We start from the raw sequence: 20,428 nt of genomic DNA, 5'->3' as shown, positions 1-20,428 counted from the left end.
TTCCCCTTCCTGACCTTATGCTTTACTGTTAATGCATAAAGGAGGGCAGACTGAACTGCATTACAATGGGCAATGTGTACACAGAGTGACAGGGTAATTATCCATGTAGGCAGCAGTGGGTTGGGAGGGCTGACAGGACAATGCTGTTCATCACTCACATTCAAGCCAGCTCTAAAAACAATAGGGTTTAAAGATGATGTTCAGGAGACAAAAAAAAAAAGGGGGAGTATTTTAACTGACCTCCTTAAAGCCTTGTCATTGTTGGATTTTTTTAAATCTCTTTTTGACTGAAAGTGAAAAATGCCTCTCACCAAAGGGAATGTTCAATAGCTTTGCTCCAAACAATGTGTTGAGTCCTGGGTTTTGCTAACAGCCTGATGTGTTTCTAAGTCAATTGGCAGTTTATTAAACTGTTAGAGAGCATACTACACAGTGCTACTTGAAGTACATCAAGAACAGGTTCTTCTTCAGCTGGCTTGGTTTTTGCTTTGTCTATGTTTTTGCCTGTGTTTATTCCTAAGACTTTGTCTCTTTCTCTCTGTGCCAAGCAAAAGGCATTACCAGATGATCCCTGAGATCAGAAATGCTCAGAAATGTGTAGACAACTCCTCTTGAAGAAAAGTTCTGGTCTGTCTTAGAGGAAATAAACGCAGTTGGCAAGGATATTCTTTGACTGATGTCCATATTTAAGTGGTGGTCTTCAGAATACTGGCTGGGATGGAGCAGTCGCTGGATACATTTAGGCAAATTCTAACACGATCTTGTGACTTGCTTCAGTTCACAGCATCACAGGATGTTAGGGGTTGGATGGGACCTCCAGAGATCATCAAGTCCAACCCCCCTGCCAGAGCAGGACCATAGAATCTAGCACAGGTCACACAGGAATGCATCCAGATGGGGCTGTAAAGTCTCCAGGGAAGGAGACTCCACAACATCTCTGGGAAGCCTGTTCCAATGCTCTGGGACCCTCATAGTGAAGGAGTTCATCCTCGCGTTGAGATGGAACTTCCTTTGCTGTAGTTTATATCCATTGCCTCTTGTCCTAAGTCAGTTGAAGTCAGCAGTGAATTTCTTGGGCTGGGATTCCTGTGTGAATGCTTGAACACTTCTCCATTTTGCATCCAGGGTGAATCAGATTTGTTTCACCCCTTGAAGACATGCAAAGGGCCAAAGTTGATTGAAGCAGAGAGAAGAGTTGGCAGATGGCCTCAGACTTGAGTTTGTCAAAATCCCCATTTTCGTTCCTCTAAACAATGTGAGCTGTGCTTCATAGTGATTAAGCTAGGCACTAGCCTGTCAGTACTGGGCTGTATTAATTTCTTCTCTGGATTAATCTGAGCAAACATTTGTAGTGACCATATGGCTGTGGATTCAGGAAAGATGTCAAAATCTGCAGTGTTTGGAGCTGCCATGTGCTTCCTGGTAGCTCACGTGGCTCATGCAGTGGCACAGTGTTCCACTGAGGTGGAGCTGGACTACACCAACCTTGTTTCTTTTGTACACCTTTTTCTGTTCTGTCATATGGAATTTTACCCTCTGTGCTCAGCTCTATGAGAAGATCAACACCTTTCAGCACTGCCATGTCACAAGTTGGTGATGGTTGTAGTTGTGCTACCTAGAATCTATGTCAAGCAATAGGAAGGATTGGAATCCAGGATTAGGTTCCACCTTATTCAAGTTTGTGAAAGGATTCGTGCATCTTAATGCTTAGATTTCTCTTAGATGTTAGTTAAATATCTCCAAGTGCTGCATATCATCAGAAGCTGGCCTAGATGAGCAGGTGGAGGCTGAGACAGTCCAAGAACTGACCTTGTCCAGGAATTGCTGATCCTCTGTGCGGAGCTGTTCAGTGTCCCCTGGGAAGGGAACTTCTGAAACAAGCTGCCTGGACATAAAAGGTGCTTTAGGGAACCAGCCTTTAACAATATTCTCTTGAATTCTGCCATGTGCAGTGGCAGTGATGAAATGTGCTTTGTTTAGGAGCAGAAAACCCTTCTTGTATCATCTGTATCTTAAAAGCCTATGCTGGTCTCTTAGAAACTGATGCGTGTGCCTAACTGGACTTAGCAGTGGGGGAATGTCAATGTATAGTGCATAGCCACCACTGAAACACTGCTATTTCACAGGAGCTAAGTAGTATTTTAGAAAAGGACCTTAATGAGGCTCACCAGCCTCTATCCTGGCTGTTGTTAAACAGATCTTAGTTTGTAAATTCTGAAACTCTACAAAGTATGACCATGAGGATAGGTTTAAAATTATTCCAAAGCTTCCTGACTCCTACTGGAACTACCACAACTCTCCTAAAGTTTGTGGCCAAGGAGGATCATGAACTCATCCAGTTTGTGCTCAGACACAGTTTATGTCTCCTATTAAAACTCTTGGTACTATTCCTGAGAGTCATTTTCTTTGCTGAAGTTGTTTGTAGTGTCTGTTTGAAACACGCTCTTCTTATAACAGCCACCTCACTTCTGTTTTGCAGTAATTAGGACTAATTAGGGTTTGAATTGCTGATTATTTCACTGATAATCTGTAGACTGGGACATCTGCTCCTATAGGTACACAGGTAGATAGAAGTGAGTGTAGATGCAAACTTGGGACTGAGCTGCTGTTCTAAATTACAAATTTCCAGTGATTGGGAACTTCTGAGTAGTTGCTTCTTTATAACAACTGTGCTTGTTTTGCCCGGACACATGGAGGTGATGCTCCTGGTCGTGGGCAGGTGTGAACCTTTATTTTGTTGGTGGTGCATCTCTGAGGAGTAAATAAAAGCACTTGCACAGAATTGGAGCTTAAATGGAAAATACTCTTTACAAAAGTAACCAAAAGTACAAAAGCTATAAAAGGCACCATGGAAATAGATACACAAATCAGAATCTGCTAAAGGCTGCACTCCCCCCCACAAACCACAGAGATAACAGGAGCCACACGCCGGGAGCAGAGAGGAGGGAGAAAGAACAGGCTGTGAGGTGTGTTTATATAAGGATTGTAGAATTATGGGATGGAATAACAAAAATTACAATGTCCTGTGCCTCCTTCTGGACTGCCTAGTCCCTTGAGGACTTTTTGTCTCTGTGGTAGGACACTTAGTCCTCGACCTATAACAAAGGTTCAAGGGCAATATCTGAGGGGAGAAGTTGCTAGTTGAAAACCGTGCCTTCAGAAAGAATAAGCTGACATCTAAACCATTGCTAGAGGAAAGAGAGAGGTAGCTTCATAATGAAGGTAGTAGTGACATTTTTTGCAGGAACAGTTCATTGGTCCGTAAGAAATCCATGGAGCCATTTCAGTGTAGTTTTTTTCCTGTTGCAAAGTTTGGGGTTGAGATTTTTCATCCTTGAGAACCTGGGAAAAAACACAAGGGTCAGTCTGAAGAGGATGGGAAGGTCCTTCAGCAGAGATAAACTCTTCAGACCTGTGAGATGATGCATTTCTGCAAGGGCATTCTTTCCAGTCTGCTGATGAAAAGTCCCGTGGGTTTCCCACCAGCAGAAGCTGCTTAATTGCATTTTGTGTATGCTCCTAGAGTACCTGTTTGGTGAGAACCTGACAAATGGTCTTCTGAAAGTAAATCAATTCTGCTTTCTTGGGCTTTCCTGAATACGCGTGATGTCCGGAGCCTGAAAAGCACAGCAGTGGCACAAGAGGAAGCAAACAGTGGGGCGCCAGTTAGGCTCTGTGGTGCTCTGAAAGACTTTGTACCCTCCTGTAAAGAGAAAGAAGAATGTGCCATTGGCTGTAGTGAGTAAATGGAACCTTCTTGTCTTCTTTGCTCTTGTCTCCTTATAAATAAACCATTGTTGTCCATCCTTGGCATTTGCAGTTCATTGTGATAAATTGGTCTTGATGTGTCTGACATTTCAACCGAGTTGTTTAATGGTGCTTTTCTGAAAAGGCAGATCTTGGTCAAGAGCTTACCCAGGGTAAGAGCACTCCCTGTCACCTACATCCCTAACCCCTTCCTTTTATGGGTGAAGGGGAAAGGAGAAAGTAAACATTTTGGTCACATAAACCCCAAAGGCCTGGGTTTGTGCAGCAACAGAAAGGTTGAGTCTGTAATTGCAGAGGCTAGAAGCCTGATTTGTAGTGTGAATGACACCACTGAGGCCACTTGCACTGCTGCAGCATCTTTGGGTGAGGAGGAAAACAGCCCACTGAAATAATGCAGAAATGTTGTCATCAAAATGGTACTCTGAGTTTCCTGCAAGATCCCCTCTCTGTTATCTGCCAGTGCTTATGGGCTGTTGGCTTCCATATGAGATGGTTCCTTGGCTGCAGAAACCACTGGAACACAGAGATTTGATGAAATGTGACAAACAGCAGCTCCTGTTGCTGCATCCCTGAGTTCAGCCTTTGATTTACATTTTTTAAGTGTCTATTTACTCTGCTAGTGGGATGATTAACACACATTGCTTTCTATACATAGAAGCCTTTTGTCCATGCCTTTCCAAATCCTTCAGCATCCCTAAGCTCTTAGGCATCTACCCACAGCAGCCAAGCAGCAGTGTGCCCAGGTGGCCAAGAAAGCCAAAGGCATCCTGGCTGGGATCAGAAATGCTGTGTCCAGCAGGAGTAGGGAGGTGATTGTCCCCTTGTACTCAGCTCTGATGAGGCCACACCTCAAGTATTGTTGTTCAGTTTTGGGCACTTCAGTGCAAGAGAGATGTGGAGGTGCTGGAGCCAGTGCAGAGGAGAGCAAGGAAGCTGGGGAAGGGCCTGGAGAATAAATCTGATGAATAGTGACTGAAGGAGCTGGGGCTGCTCCCTCTTTAGGGGAAGCCTCATTGCTGTATACAACTGCCTGAGAGGATGTTGTGGAAAGGCTGGTTCTGATCTCTTCTCACAGGTCATTAGTGATAGAACAAGAGGGAATTGCCTCAAGCTGCAACTGGGTAGGTTTAGACTGGACATCAGGAAGAATTTTTTCATGGAAAGAGTGGTCAGGGATTGGAATGTGCTGCCCAGAGAAGTGATAGAGTCACCAAGCCTGGATGTGTTTAAAGGTGGTTTGAATGTGGTGTTTGGGAATCTGGTTTAGGGGTGAAGCTTGTGGAATAGGGTTCTGGATTCGACTTGGTGATCCTGAGGTTCTTTTCAAACCTGAATGTTTCTGTGATTCTGCTACAGTGCCTGTACTTACCAACAGGTAACCCTTTTGCTGGTTAATGATCCCACGGAGCTATGACACCATTTCATAATTGAATTACACCTTCTTCAAGATCAGCTGTATGGAAAGTGTTCTCAACTGACCCATCCTGACCCATTTAGTCCTTAATGGAGATTTCCTTTCCATCACCGGAGCCTGAGCAACAAGAACTGGAACAATTTCTTGGGGGTGTGTGGACTAGTAACCTGCTTAGCAAATGTCTCTGTGACATTTTGGGGGCTCCCAGTTTTTCCCAGTATGCCAGTCCAATACAAACCTCACATGCACTGCACTGGTGCAATCAGGAGACAAACTATCCAAGTGCAAGAGGGTGGAAATCCATTTGGAGTAGGAAATCAAGCTGTGCCAGGGGATGTTTAGGCTGGAGGTGAGGAGAAAGTTCTTCACTGAAAGAGTCGTTCACCACTGGAATGTGTTGCCCAGGGAGGTGGTGGTGTCACCATCCCTGGAGGTGTTCAAGAGGGGATTGGATGTGGCACTTGATGCCATGGTCTAGTCGTGAGGTCTGTGGTGACAGGCTGGACTTGATGATCTTTGAGTTCTCTTCCAACCTTGGTGATACTGTGAAAGTTCTTTTTCTCATACATTCTAAGCACGTGTTTGCTTTTGGTAAAAACTTGGTTTAGAGCGTGGGGCAGCCTAGAAGCAAACCTGATCTTTAAGGTCCCTTCCAACCCAAGCCATTGTATGAGGCACATGGGTCTCGTTCTGTAGTAGGGCACTGATGTGAGCTGTCAGTTGTGTTGATCCTGGTTATGTTGTGGAGCCTTTCTGATTTCAGGTGACTTTTATTGCTGGCCTGCTGGTAAAATGGAAAGGCTAAGCAAGGATCCCTTTCTCCTGCATACTGTGTAGATTGTGCAACATCAGAAACGTCATTTAGGCATGCAGTGAGCAAATTGCAACTCAAAATGCTCTCTTACCTCAGGGTTATAAAACTCAATTATATTTGTTATTAACTGTCTGTCTGTGGCAGGACCTGATTTTCTTTTTTTTTTATAATGTATTGGTTGCCCACAGCTTTTAGAAACTGCTTCTTCTAGCACTTCAAGGTGCTGAGACAGATAAATCCTGCTTGATTGATGCTTTGGGGCTCTCAGATGCCCCTCTACAGCCTCCTCATGCAGATGGGAAGGAAGAAGTATAGTTTTCATCACCTTTCAAACTCAGCACGGGGCAAGCTGCTTGACTTTGCATGAATTCCTTTACCAAGGAAGGGTCATTTGAAAGCTTTAATTTAGTTCAGAATTTAGTTTTCTTACTTTGCAGTAGACTTGCAGCCGGACGAAATGCTGTCTTTGCTAATACCAATGGAATAACTATTTAAAACATGTCCTTTTTAAAAGAAATAAATTGGTCTGTCTGCTAAGCAGATCCTTCCAAACTGGATGCTGATGGCAGGATGCTAACCAGTCGCTTAAGCAGTGGGGCGTTATGCATTCAAGCAGTCTTGTCACAATAAAAGCAGGTCTGTTGCTCTTTACGCTAGTGTGAAGGAAAAAGAAGGGGGGCGGGGGAAAACACACAAAAAAAACCCAAGAAGAATTTGGCAATGCAAAATAGTTAGAAGAAGCTTCACAGCTGACTTGGTTACAGATAAATTTGGCAGATTTTTTTTCATAGGTGTGTGCTTGCACATACTGGGCTTTGCTTCTGTGGGTCTTTCTCTGTTACTGGATCACCACTGCCTTTCAACTGGGCTGTTACAGCACAGTTCAATGTGTAAGCTCATGCTTGTGCTTGCCACATTTTCCCCAGCTTTACTGACCATAAGCTGCCTAGATCATTACATTCAGAAACTGCCTTGCAACACCAAAGATACTAAGTGACTCTTAATACTAAAATTAGGCAATCTCTTTTTCCTGCCTTAAATCTAGGCAGTGTTTTCAGAGTAGTTGTGCAGTGCTGCTGCTGTGTGCAGTGTTTAGCTTTCAGTTTCTGGAATTTTGTTGAAATAAGCAGTGGCTTTTTTTATTCTCCTTTATTGTTGTTTTTATTCATGTAAAGGTTTTGTGTTCCCCAAAAAGAGATCACATACAGGACATGAAAGCATCCATATCTCAAAATCAGTGTCAGCTCAGCTTGGGAGTTTGTTACAAAATAAAAGCAACTTGGAAAGTGTGAGCAATGTTAGCAGTGTCTACAATTATGTCTGACTTGATTTGGTGTTTGTTTTATTCTTCCAGCCAAGCAAGTATGTCCAGCTGAAAAAATCAGCTGTGGGGACTTAAGCAACAAGTGTATCCCGTCATCCTGGAGATGTGATGGGCAGAAGGATTGTGAAAGTGGTGTTGATGAGGCTGGTTGCACTCCAGGTAAGTCAGAGTCCTGCATTGGTGCAAATGCAACATCTACCTTTAGGGCTGTGAAAGTCTTGGAGTTACAAATTGCATGTAAAGGGTGACTTTTCCTGCCACTAAATCCACACACTCTGCACTTCCAGTGCTAGGTAATAAAGGTTAGAGAAAGAGAGGAAAGAAGGATTCTCCATGTGGAGCTGGCTGGAGAATGTAAAGTGCGCTGTATGGAGAACTGGTTACTCTCTTGCTGCTGTGGCAGAACATAGTTCAGAACCTGATTATCAGGATTAAGGCCCAGATGATGTGGTAAGGACTTGGATAACAACATTCAAACCTTCCTCTGTGGCAGCTCAGCAGCTTACCATCACTTCCTTCCTCCTGCAGAGTGCAGCCCAGTAGACTAAAGCCAGCTTCTGCTGGGATGTAATAGATAGACCTGGACATTTAGTCATTGATAGCTTGTTGGTTTCACTGGGCAGAGAGAGAATGATGTACTGTTGCCTGGAACTCTTTTAAATTCAGTCCCTAAATGGCCATTGCCTTTCATTAGGCCTTTGTCTGCTGAATGAAAGCTCTTTAACAGTGTCTTCCCTCTGTGACAACTCCTACACTGTGCAATCAAGCCATTTCTCAAACTGTTTTGTTGATTGACTAAACATATTTTGTTCTTTATGCTTCTTGTTGTCAAATATTTGCTTTTGAATGAATGCTTGACTCATTTTTTTGTGGCTCCCTTCAGCATCCCAGATGATTTTCCAACTTGTTTTTAATACAGACCCCAGAGCTGAGGGAATATCAGCCTAACTGGTCTGTGTAGCAGGAAAATCACCTCATTCTGGTCTTGCAGAACTCGGTTGTTATTAAATTCTTTAGCTATGAGGAAGCTGTCTCATGCTCTGTGTAGCTACTCACCCATCCATCAGTGTTTCTGGTGTTGCATGTGATGCCTGCAATATTATTTTTACTTCCAGATTACTGGTGAAAGGGTTGAGTGATTGATGTTTCTTCATTTGACTTTGGACTCCAATACTTAGCCAGTTCATAACACACGTTGTATCTTTCCACTGAAGTGGTGCCAGGAGATACATTTTGTAAGAACACTTGATGGTTCAGAGTAAAACACTGTGGCTAAACTTTAGTCAGCTTAATGAAACAAAATCTTCCCAAAGAGTTTACTGTCCACTCATTGTAAAAATACTTTTATTTGTCCTTTTTTACCTTTTTCACCTGTCACAATGTGTGCCCACTGCTTCTCCTTTTGCTGTGCACTTCTCAGAATTGCTGGCCTCCAGCTCCACTGTATCTCCCCTTTAGATACTGTAAAATTGCAATGAGATCTCCTTCTACCCTCCTCCAGATTAACCAAACCTATTTCCTTCAGCTCCTCCATGTATATCATGTGCTTCATGTCTTGCTGGACTTCTAGTGGACCTTCTCCAGGTTGCAAATGCCTTTCCTGTACTGTCAGAGTGGCACAAAACTGAACATAGCATTTCAGACACCACCTAACAAGTACGGGCTAGAGGAGAATAACCATTTCCCTCACCCTGCTGGTGTTACTCTTGCTTATGGAACCCAGTGTGAGGTATGTAGGAAGCTCAGCATGAAGGCTCAGTGCAACTCACCAATTCACCACTGATAAGACACAGTTTTCAGAGCATCCCCATTCCATATTGCACATGACTCAAAGATACCAGTGACAGGTTATTGTGCTTGTGCTGAGCCTGTGATGCACAGTTCCAGCTGGACTGGCTCACAAGGAGGAGTCATAGGTTGCCTTACCCTTGCCTGCTGTCTCCTGGGGAGTTTAGTGTGTGTACATGGAGAATTCTTCAGCACTGAACTGTTGGGATGTGGTAAGTTGGTGATGTGTTGAGACCCTGGTCCTGGTACCTTTAAGTTAATGATGTTCTGGCAGTTTTCTAGTCTTTTCTTTGTTTTCTGCATGAACCTGTTAGTGTTGCTCTATAGTATGTGCCTTTTTTCCCTTTGAATGGTAGACTTGCATTAGAAACAAGCTCAGAAGATATTGGAAATATTATTCTTTTCCCAGTACGAGTTAGTGAAATTAGAACAATTTTTACACTGGTGACTGCCCCCACTAATTTAATGCTGCTGCTGCTGCTTACACCAGGAGGAGTTGTTTCGTGGAGTCTTATCTGGAATAAAAACCTCCTTGAAATTGCTTTGGACTTCTGTTTTTCAAAACTCTAGGTAACCTCCAAAATGAGCGTAAATATCTTTTGAATGCCACATAATTTCAGCATAATGATGCTCTCAATGGATTTAGCTGAAACACACAGAGAAGAAACACTCAGCATCTCTCAACTTGCTCATCATCTATGTTTCTAATGCACATGCAGGTTCTGAAAATGGAAATTGAATCCAAGGACAAATTACCATCTTCTGCTGGATATTGGGTAACTCACAAGAAATGAGATAGTGACTTTCATCTAGTTCCTTATGACTGAGTGTTGTCCCCAGGCAGGCTGCCACCTCAGTGGCTGCTCATTGGCAGTCTCTGCTGAGGGGTTGCTGCTGAGTCTGAGGGTGGTGAGACACTGGAAGAGATTGCCCAGGGAGGTGGTAGAAGCCCCATCCCTGGAGGTTTTTAAGGCCAGGCTGAGCAACCTGATCTAGTGTGAGGGGTCCCTGCCCATGGAACTACATGGTCCTTGAAGGCCCTTCCAACCCTGACAATTCTCTGATTCTGTGACTTGTGGCAGTCATTGCACCATTTTTGTGGCTTGTACAGCTAGGGCAGTCATCTCACCACCTCAGCTGAGTTCTCCAAGTGTACTGTTGTGCAAGACTCAAGTTTCAACCCTAACAATTCTATGATTCCATGGGGTGGGTCATCCCTGGCCACAGGACCAGGCAGAAGGCACCAACAGGCAGACTCGGAGCTTCCTGGGTACAGTGCAGTTCTGTACAAAGCTAGTCTGAGAAGTACACAGAGCAGGCTGTATTCATCTGAAACAGGGGTCCTGTATGCTGTGTCTGGGGCAAAAAACAACCATTTGATGTATAAAATCCATTCATATGAGCACTTCCACAGCAATGTGTAAAACAGCTGTTGCTGGGCTGCCAGGTCTGGGCTGGCACCAGCATTAGGGAAGCAGCAACTCTCAGCAGCACTTCAGGCTTCACCATCCTGCCTGGCAGCCACTATCAGTGGTTGGTAAGGAACTTTGTTGTTCACCCATGAAAAAGGAAGGAAAGTGGTGTGATAGCCACCCTGTGGAAGAACTTCCTGAGAAGGCAATGGAAGCTGTGAATCGTTTCACCTGCAGTAGATAAAGCACCAGTGATTACAGATCCAGATTTGTGGCTGCACAGGCTGTAATTGCACCAGGGATTAATTGTGGGTGTTAATCCTTGCATGCAGGTAGCTAAGTGCCTGTTTGCCTAAACTATTTGCTGCTAGCAGGTAGACTTGAAGTCTGCTGCTAACTTCCAGTGCACAACAATTCTGAAAATGCAAATCTGTGCCTTTTTTAAATAAAAGAGTATATAGCTCTTAAGGGGGCATACAAGAAAGCTGGTGAGGGACTTTCAAGGTGTCAGGTATTGGTAGGACTGGGGGAATGGAGCAAAAATAGAAATGGGTAGTTTCAGATCGGGTATTAGGAAGAAATTCTTCACCATGGGGGTGGTGAGACACTGGAGCAGGTTGCCCAGGGAGGTGATGAAAGCCTCATCCCTAGAGGCTTTTAAGGCCAGGCAACCTGATCTAGTGTGAGGTGCCCGTGCCTGTGGCAGGGGAGTTGGAACTAGATGATCCTTGAGGTCCCTTCCAACCCTAACAATTCTATGATTCTGTGACAGCAAGGAAAAAAGCTTATTCTGCAGGGTTTTGGACCAGAAGTAATTTGATACTGAGTGTCTTGTAGTCATGGATCAGGTTTAGCCCTCCAAAAATAGTCATCAGCAGTTAATAATGTAAGAGCAGTTTTGAATTTGCTGGCTTGGAGGTGTTGGCATCCTCTTTCTTATTTCCCTGGTTGAGGGTTTCTGCTCCCAGTGCACCTAACCTTTGTTGCAATTGACTGGGCAAGCTTAGGGACTCGTTTACTGAGACTAAAAAGAGACATTAAATGTAAGAGACAGTAATGAAAGCATCAGAACTTGGGGTCGGTTTGGACTTTGCTAACTACTGCAGGACTTGTTCAATCTTAGCTAAGAGAGATGTTAGGCAGTGTTTTGGCAGCTGCTCAGGAATGCAGACAGCATTTCAGCATGGCTGCAGTGCAGAAGAGCTGCCATCCTGCAGCAGCTGAAATGGGCATTGAACCCCTTCAGTGCATACCTTGCTTGTTCCTCCCAACAGGACTCTGGCCCCTGTTCTTCTGATTGTGTTGCTGGTCCTTATCTGGACTGCTGCTTGCACACAGTATGGATATTGTGTCTTGCAGAGGAGGAACTGGAAGGGTACAGTTTTCCCCTTTCCCAGTAGTTAGCCACAGTGCAGTGATGTGTTTACTGGCATGTTGATAGCACAATAAGCTATTTGCCATGCCATGAGATATTCTGCTTCAATACAGCCCAGAGGCAGCCATCCATGGGAACCTGGGCATGTAACAGACATGCTTACACTGATCTCAAAGTTGTCTGAGGGTGAAAGCCAGGAATTCCTGCAGGAGTCTCATGGCAGCCAAATCACCAAGAACGTCGTCTTTTGGACCCTAGTCCTGCAGCTTTGCATTGCTCCCAATTATCTCAGCTTTCTCAGCCCTGTGATACAATATAGAAGATTGAAAATTCAACTGGGGGAATTTTTTTTAAAAACCTAAAGGAAACAACAGTAGGCACAGTCTTGCTCAGCTGTAAGCCACATGTCCTTGCCATGGTAGCTCACAGCCTCCTTTCCATGCTGTATAGCTCATTTACAAGACCCTCAGGGCAGGTGTTTTTCCCTGGCTCTTTCTTGGCAAAGCTCCAGGCACATGTGATTCCCCACAGAAGGCAGCAGTGCTGACTAGTGAGGAGTTCTTTCCTTGCAAGGTCCAAGTGCAGAAAGTTTTGAGTCAAATCCTTGCCATGCCCTGCCCTTTTCTGTACTTTTGCCCTGGGCAGCTCGTGGCTCAAAACTTGGACACATGCCCTGCTCAGTAGCTCTCACATCACCTGAGAACCATGGGCAGAAGGCAGAATTTAAAGCAGGCTAAAGCTGGTCTGAGCCCTGGGCAGATCCACCTGGTGATGAGGCAGCTGAAGTGGGGAAATTACAAAGGTGGCTTAAAGCCAGCACACCCTCCATACGGCTCCTGCCCCTGCACTCCCATGGAGTGACCTTCCTGTTGACAGATTGTTTTACCATCTTTCGTCATTGTCCTGTAGCAGTAAGAATCTCATGTCATCCCAGCAACTTTTTCTTCTTCAGGCAGCAAATGTTTTGCATCTGAGTCACACTTCCAGTGCTGCCCATGGGAATCTGACCATGCTGATTCTGTTCATTCCAAATGTCCACAGATCCTGCTGAGACCTTTGCCCTTGGTGGTAATGTAAGCACTGATTTTACCTACTCTTGCAACCTGATTAATATTAATACATGCTTTTGTCAAACTTACAAATCCCACTCATTACCTTCATCAGCAGGTTGTGTGCACAGTGATGTGCTGTTCCTCACTCCGCTCAGAGGCAAAGCAAATCCAGAGGATCAGACTTTGCCACATATTCTCCCTGAGAAAGCCACCAATTTTCATGGGGTTAAAGCCAGAAGTATTGCATTCATGCTTATAGAGGAAATATTTATCTACTGTCACTACTCATGATTATTTCAGCTTGTGATGAAAAGGAGACAGGGCTAGCTTGAAATTCTTGTCATGCTGTGGAAAGCAGCTCTAACCTGAGCACACTGAGTGGAGGAATCTACAATCCTTTCCAAGAATGGGAAGAAAATGACTGTAGATGTACCAAATGAAAGTCCTTCATAAATAAGATAAGGTAGCACTGCAATGATAGCCTCTGGGCTTTCCACAGTGTTTAATTACTGGACAGCTGGAGGGATTAATACTTGTGCATTATACCCTGCTCTCAGAAATTAAACGTGTCCAGCTGCCACTTTATCGCTGCTTAAAGTATTAGAGCTCCTTCAAAAGCAGGAGTGATTGCAGAAAAACCCCCATTGTTATTGAGGGGAAACCTCAGCACATGATCATAATTTGTCCTGAGTTCCTTCAGAAGAGAGCAGCAAGAAAAATGAGAGAGGTCATTGCCTTTAATTGCACTCTCACAGCAAACATGAAGGTAGTTGCATTTGTAATCTGTTGGATGCTTGCTGCAGCTAAATATGAAACAGTGCACCAAGCTGGGTTAAAGGTAGGAATTAAAACCTAAAACCATGGCCTGAGCTGTGCCAGGGCTCTGCCTGCAGAAGGTTAGGGCCAAATGGTTTTGTTTTCCCTGTTGCTGTCTCTTGAGCTTAGGTGTAAAGAAGAACAGACAGGTGGGAATGTTCTGCAAATGGAGTTCCCCAGTGCTGAGGGGGTGCCTTGCTCACCACAGCAGAAGAAGACACATAGAAGATTTCACCTCAGCTTGAGGAGAAACTTCTTTACAGTGAGGGTGACAGAGCACTGGAACAGGCTGCTCAGGGAGGTTGTGGAATCTCCTTCTCTGGAGCCTTTCCAAACCCACCTGGATGCATTCCTGTGCAGACTACTCTGGGTGATCCTGCTTTGGCAGGGCGGTTGGACTGGGTGATCTCTTGAGGTCTCTTCCAACCTCTAATGTACTGCGGTACTGTGAAATGGCCTCTGACTCTTCATTCCAGTCTCACACATCATACTGGCAGAGGAGCAGAAATTGGCCTGTAGTTATGTTTGTCTTCTGGGCAGTCAATCTTTAAACAGTTAGAACTGGTGGAGCTGAAATAGCCACAAAATTGCATCTCTTATGGCCAAACATGATTGTATTTCACAGCCCTGAAGTGCTCTCTTCATAAGAATGGAGCTGTAATTCTATGCCTGATCACCCAACGAGCAAGAATCTGTTCAGTTTCCTGAAGGGACCTGTGCTGTAGCTGTCAGTGCCAGCCATGGTGTTCCCATGGTAGGTAGGTGGGTGGGAGTCCCAGCCGTCAGGGGCCACCAGAACCTCCGCCTTACGCTAATTAACAAGTCCTTAGCGTTTGTGCTTCCTGAGCAGATGAGCTGCAGGCTGACTCAAAATCGGTTTGCTTCAACTCAGTACGGTCCCACGCAGGAGAGGACTGTGTCATCTTTGCTGCAACAGCAAAAAAAGCTGGTGTATGAGTCATGTTCATGGGTGAAACAACGCTTGGAAATTAGCTTAAATGATCTTTCTTCATACAGAGGAAGATCTATCGATTGGATTAACTTGGCTTGTATTTTGCAGGTACAGTTACTTGATAGCATGGAACTGAGAATGTTAGGCTGCCAATGAAATACACCTCTTCACACACTCAAGATGCTTCCTTTCCCCAACAAGTTTAAAATAATTGCTGGTGCTGTAGAATTGATTCTTCATCTCAGCCTGAAGCCTCCGAGGTGCTGCTGTTTCCGTGCTGTGGAAACCGCAGGGCAAATCCTAATGCCACAGAAATCTCGAAAGGGAGAGCAGTTAGCACACAAGCCTTGCACTTCTAGTTGCAGTGAGTGTCACTCAGTGCTTACATGTAGCATTGGAGTAGAAAACCCAGGATGTTTTTCCTAGAAATGTTTGCCATTCCTTTGTGGCATTGTGGGCACCTTCTGTAGTAGGTTGTTTACATCATGTAGTAGCTGTGCCCCCTAGTACTGCATAACTGAAAATAACCAGGGGCTGGTTGCTCCCTGACACCTCTGTCAATCTCCCCTCTCAAAACCACCACAGAGGGCTTATCTTTATAGATTCCATCTATCTGGTAAGTGCTTGTGTCCAAAACAGGACAGGACAAGGGGCAATGGTTTGAAGCTGAGGGAGAGCAAGGTTAGATTGGATCTTAGGAAGAAGTTCCTCAGTACAAGGATGGTGAGACTCTGGAATAGGTTGCCCAGGGAGGTTGTGGATGCCTCTTCCCTGTAGGTGATGAAGGCCATGTTGGATGAGCCCTTGAGCAGCTGAGTCTAGTTGAGAGGCATCCTTGCTTGCGGCAGGGAGGTTGGAGTAGATGATCCCTGAGGTGCTTTCCAACCTGAGCCATTGTAGGATTCTGTGATGATGATAACCTGGCTACACTGAATTCTGTCAGATGTTGTCTCCTTGTATTCTTCATGCTTCATGTTACAGTACTCTTCCCTTCAGATCAGTTGCCTTGCAAAGTGTTTCCTTTCCGAAGCATCTTTTATGTTGCTACTGAACCTACATTCACGCTCACTGTGGACTGAGAGAAAGGTGCAAGATAGCTGGGTACTCTGGTGGGATGAGATCTGGTAACTGTTTCCTTGTTTTGTCTGTGCTCTCAAAGAGTTAACAGTGCTGTGTTCTGAGTGCAGTGAGTGTTTAAGTCTGATAGTGAAGCAGACTGCAATAAGGTGATAATTCCTCCTCCTCTTACAGGAAATTCCCATCAAGCAAAGCAAATTAGCAGAAGCGGAGATTTTTCTGGGGCAATGACCTCACTGCTTGCAATATGAGCACTGCTTTGCCCCTCATTACTCAGCTGAATTCAAACCTGTGAGCCCTTGGCTGCTGCAGCTGCCAGATTATCCTGCTGAAGCCAGGCTTTTCTCCCTGCCTTACCTGTACAGCCCAGTGGTTCAGGAACACATCCCAGGGGTGGCCAATGTGGCTTTCTCTGCTCTGTTTTTCACAGATAGGCTTGTGTGGAGATTTCTGCAAAGCAGAGTTCTACCTAAGAATTGATGTGTTTCCTTCTTTCTGACTGCTTCTGAGGCAGGCACAGTTGCCAGGCCATGAGAGCCGCTGCAGAAGAATTAGCAGTGCAAGGTAGCTTTGCAGCATCAGTTGCTGCTCCCTTGCTCCTTATCTGTGTGTTAGATAAATATTGCAGCTTGGTACAAACCTCCAGAATTCCCTTCCTTGTTACGGCAGTGTAAAAAACTTGGTTGATTCTGGTGGAACAGTTCAGTTTGGAAATTGGCTAAACTGGTGAAACCGGTGCCATCCCTGTGCTTGTGGTTATGGGGATAAGGAGGAAGTGGCAGGCTGATGCCAATAGCTGTGGACCAACAGAGATGGGTTTGAGATTCTTGCCTTTCCCAGGCAGAGGAAAACCAAAGCTTTGAGTTTTCTGTGAATAAACCATGGTGTGCTGCTATTTGACAGTGTGACTAAAGTGCAGGTTTCAAGATTGTGCTGAAGTCTCTCTCCTGAACTGAACACAAGAAAGCAGAAAGCAAGGGAGAAAGCAAACAGGATCTCTAAGGCAGGTCCTGTCTCTGTGCTAGCAGATGAGCAGGGTGTAAGTCTGCCCAATGGGGGGAAGTTGGCATCTACAGAGCTGGCTTTTCCTGGCAAAGTGGCTGTGATTCAAATTCTGCAATGGCAAAATTAGCTCCTGGCCATGCAGAAAGCTGTGTGCAGGCTGTAAGGCCAAGGAGCCCTGCTGGGCCCAAGAGGGCTGCATGCGTGGCAGTGTGGGTTTGATGGGCCCTGCCCAGTTCTGTCTGCTCTGGCTGCTGGAAGGACGTTTACACGTTCCTCAGAAATGCAGGACTCTGTGTAGGGGTATCAGAGCAGCTGTTAGCTCCATGGATATTATCAGATGTTCCTGAGGGATTAGGCAAATTGGTGTAATTTGTAAAATTGCTGTTTAACAAGCGAGTCATGTCTGAGGGAATGGGAGCAAGCTGGTCCTATGCAGGTTCAACTGGCAAAGTCAGAAAAGAAACTCACTGAACACATCCCAGCATATTTTTTCCTCCACTTAAATTTTGGCTAGTACTAAACATCTCCAGTCTGATTCAGCTGACTGTATTCCAGTCAAAACACAAAAGCCTGATGCTGATGTCTTGATCTCCATGGGGTGTCTTGGATTTTAGCACAAAGCAGCACAGGATCAACCCTGGGCATTCTGACCATCCTTTTAGTTCCCTTTGCCCCCACAAGCTGCTTTATTTTATTCCTAAACCACTTACCTAGAAGAACCTGTGACAGACTTTCTAACACTTTCCTGGTATGAGCCAAAATTGAGGAGAGTGCAAGAGTTAGGAACAGTATTGCACATATGAGTAAAGACAGGAGAAACTCAGTGCATGTGGCTTGTGTACCTTAGCAGCTTCTCTCTCTCTCTAAATCGTGGGGTCATAATTAATTCTATTTTCAGAAAACGAAACCTTTTTGAATGGATGTATGATGCTCAGGAAGTATTCTCCATCAATAAATACCTTTTTGAACCACCTATTATTTCTCAGCAGGGGTTTTGGCATCAGGTTGCTCCATTCTAATTAACTAATACCATGCGAGTACTGCTGCAGAGAATGGGAAAACAACTGATTGGTGTTGGAAGAGGAGTAGTGGGTGCATGCAAATATTAATTTGCAGAGTGTGTGAGCTGGCTCCTTGGCTCCATTAGTGCTGTGAACAATATCAGGAATTGCTATTCCTCCTGCAGCCTTCCTCTATCTGGGCTCTTCGCTATCAATCACCATAGCAACGAGCACTGTTAGCAGGGAGACTGCAATTCAGAGGCATTATTCCCTCCATGGGAGGCCTGTCATTTTTTTCAGAGCAATGCTCCTCAAGGTCATCTTCATTTACCTCCATCTCTTTTGCTGTCCTTCCTGGAGGGCAGCTTTCCGTGGGAAACTTGCCTTTCTAGGCATGAATCTGTGCTTCAGAGACTGGCTTTTGACCAGAGAGCTGTGTGACATCCTTAGATGTTCAGCAATCACACCAATTCTCTGTAGGCAAAACAAGTGATTTAGATACAATTAAACCTGAAAATAAATTCCAGTTAAATAAAAGGAACGTGATGGCAGCATTGGTAACTAGCCCAGGAGTTCCAGCTTCATTTAGCCTGGCTGCGCTCTGTGACCTCCTTATTTGTGGCCCAGCTAGGAGGTGTATCTACGTGGGCTGTAGTAGCTTGGTGCACAATACCTGGGTGGATGGAGCTTAGGCATTCCACTCGTGCAGCCATGTGGAGCTCAGCTCCTAAACCTCACAGCTCAGGAGAGTTTCTGCAGTCCACCAGCCTCTCCTGCAAGTGTTGAAGCGGTGATCTCTCCCTCCGAGTGCAGGTGTTAGCATGCACAGAGCATCCATTGCATTCTTTAGAGGACCCAGTATCAGATCCGAGCAAACAAGACATTTTGAGCCATGCTTTTTGTAAGTTGCTTTGGGGAGGATGTCAGGAAAAGGCAGTGTAATAATTCACCTTATTTTCTCCTCTTCAGCATCAGTAATTGCTGTTATCCCCTTTACCACAAATTTTACCAAATAATTATCTTTTTTAAGCCATTCACATAATTCCAAGTGGAACTGACTTTTTTGGAGGAGGGAAATGAATTACATATCTGACTCTTACTGAAAAGCTTTAATTAAAGATTAGCAGTGGCAGCAGTTAGAGCCCATTGTACATAATTCCCAGCTCCCATACATGATGGATATCTCTTTTCTTTCCTATGCTGAGTTCTATCTGGGTTTGAGGATCCACATTTGGTAGAGGTGTCCATTGCAGAACTGTTATGTGCAAATGTCTGATTTGGGAAGTTAGTTCTCAGAGTGTCCTGTATCTTTAGGGCATCCTGCTTCTCTCTATAAGCACTTCAAAAGCCTGTGGTAGAATTATCTCAATTTTGTTGGTGCAGTGCTTGAGCTAAGATTGTCCCAGAGCTGCTCACTAAAGCCTCTGGTTAAATCCTGGCTCTGGGCAAAAGGGAAGCAGCCAGTACTGAAGCACCAGCTCCACAGCTGCCATTTTTTTGTTGTTGTGGTTTCTGGTTTGGTTTGGTCTTTATCATTTTCTATCCAAAGACTGCTTCTGTTCCACTCTCCTCAAAAGATGACAAGGCTGCAGCTGGAGGCAAACACTGTGACAGTTGTGCTCTCTGTATTGGCATCTAGTACAAGGCAGGAATTAGCGCAGGACACCTCTGCTCTATCTTGTCTGTAGGCCAAAACATGCATTGTACACTGTCATGGGATGTCATCTTTGGCTTCCTAAAGCTGTGAAGGACTTAAGGAATTAGTGCTCTGCAAGCTGCTTTTGTAAGGATGCTTCTTTACCACTTGAAAGCCTGTTGGCTAAACACTTCCTGACAAACATTTCCAAGCTTTCTACTGGGATCATTTCCTATTTGTAGTAGTTTTGCACCACAGAGTAGGACATGTATTGATTCCTGTGGCACTAAGGAAAGCAAGCTAATCAAGCTAATATTTGTTTCCTTTGTTTGGCACAAATAAGCCTAAAATAGGGCAGGCAGCAAAATCAGAGAATGCAAACTAATTGCTCAGGTGAAAAAAAATAAATACCCCAGTGATCATTTAATTGCTGCTCACACATTTGCTAATGAAGTGCTCTGAAGGCAGGGAAATTCTGTAGTGACGGGGCTGCTTTAGGTACCTGACAGATTTATGAAAGGAAATGTGAAGTAAACTGTCCCTGGGCTTTACTTCCCCATTCTCATCTCTCCAGGTGCTGTGTGTAATAATTTGTGGTGCTGCTTTTTATTAGATTCTTCAGCACCAAGACAGGCAGCAGGGACCCTAAAGATCAGGAGCATGCTGGCTCTTGCCTAGGTACAGACGGATTGTGAGCAGCTTTCCTCCTCTTCTGCCTGTTTATGCCAGAGCAGGTCCCTGAGCAGCTGGAAGCTGCAGCCTTTGGTTTATCCTGGCATGCCCTGTGGATTTTAGCTGTCAGAGAGGATGATGGAAGGGTGAGAGGAATTGGGATGTTTTCTGCCTTCCCATGGCCAGCCAGGAGGCTTGTGTGACCCAGAGGAGACTGCCCCTTTAGAGCTGGACTGGAGATGGTCACGGGGTCTGTAAGTGAAGAAAAAGGCATTTTTATTCCTTGAGTGCACCAGGAGGTGCCTAGAGAAACCTTCATGAG

The 20,428-nt window shown here is 44.9% G+C and overlaps 1 protein-coding gene across 4 annotated transcripts in view; it reads left to right on the top strand.

Moving 5' to 3' along the window:
- LRP8 (LDL receptor related protein 8) overlaps positions 1-20,428 on the top strand; it is a 204,610-nt gene that overhangs the window by 149,531 nt on the left and 34,651 nt on the right. For all 4 annotated transcript variants that reach the window (XM_068140630.1, XM_068140628.1, XM_068140626.1 and 1 more), the window contains exon 4: positions 7,351-7,479. In XM_068140630.1, the coding sequence (XP_067996731.1) occupies positions 7,351-7,479 (129 nt within the window). The remainder of the gene's footprint in view (positions 1-7,350; positions 7,480-20,428) is intronic.

This window comes from Melanerpes formicivorus, unplaced genomic scaffold (genome assembly GCF_026170545.1).
Source record: "Melanerpes formicivorus ecotype bairdi unplaced genomic scaffold, bMelFor1.0.p_v2 SCAF_7, whole genome shotgun sequence".
Lineage (NCBI taxonomy): Eukaryota > Metazoa > Chordata > Aves > Piciformes > Picidae > Melanerpes > Melanerpes formicivorus.
This window is presented reverse-complemented; position numbering and strand designations above follow the sequence as displayed.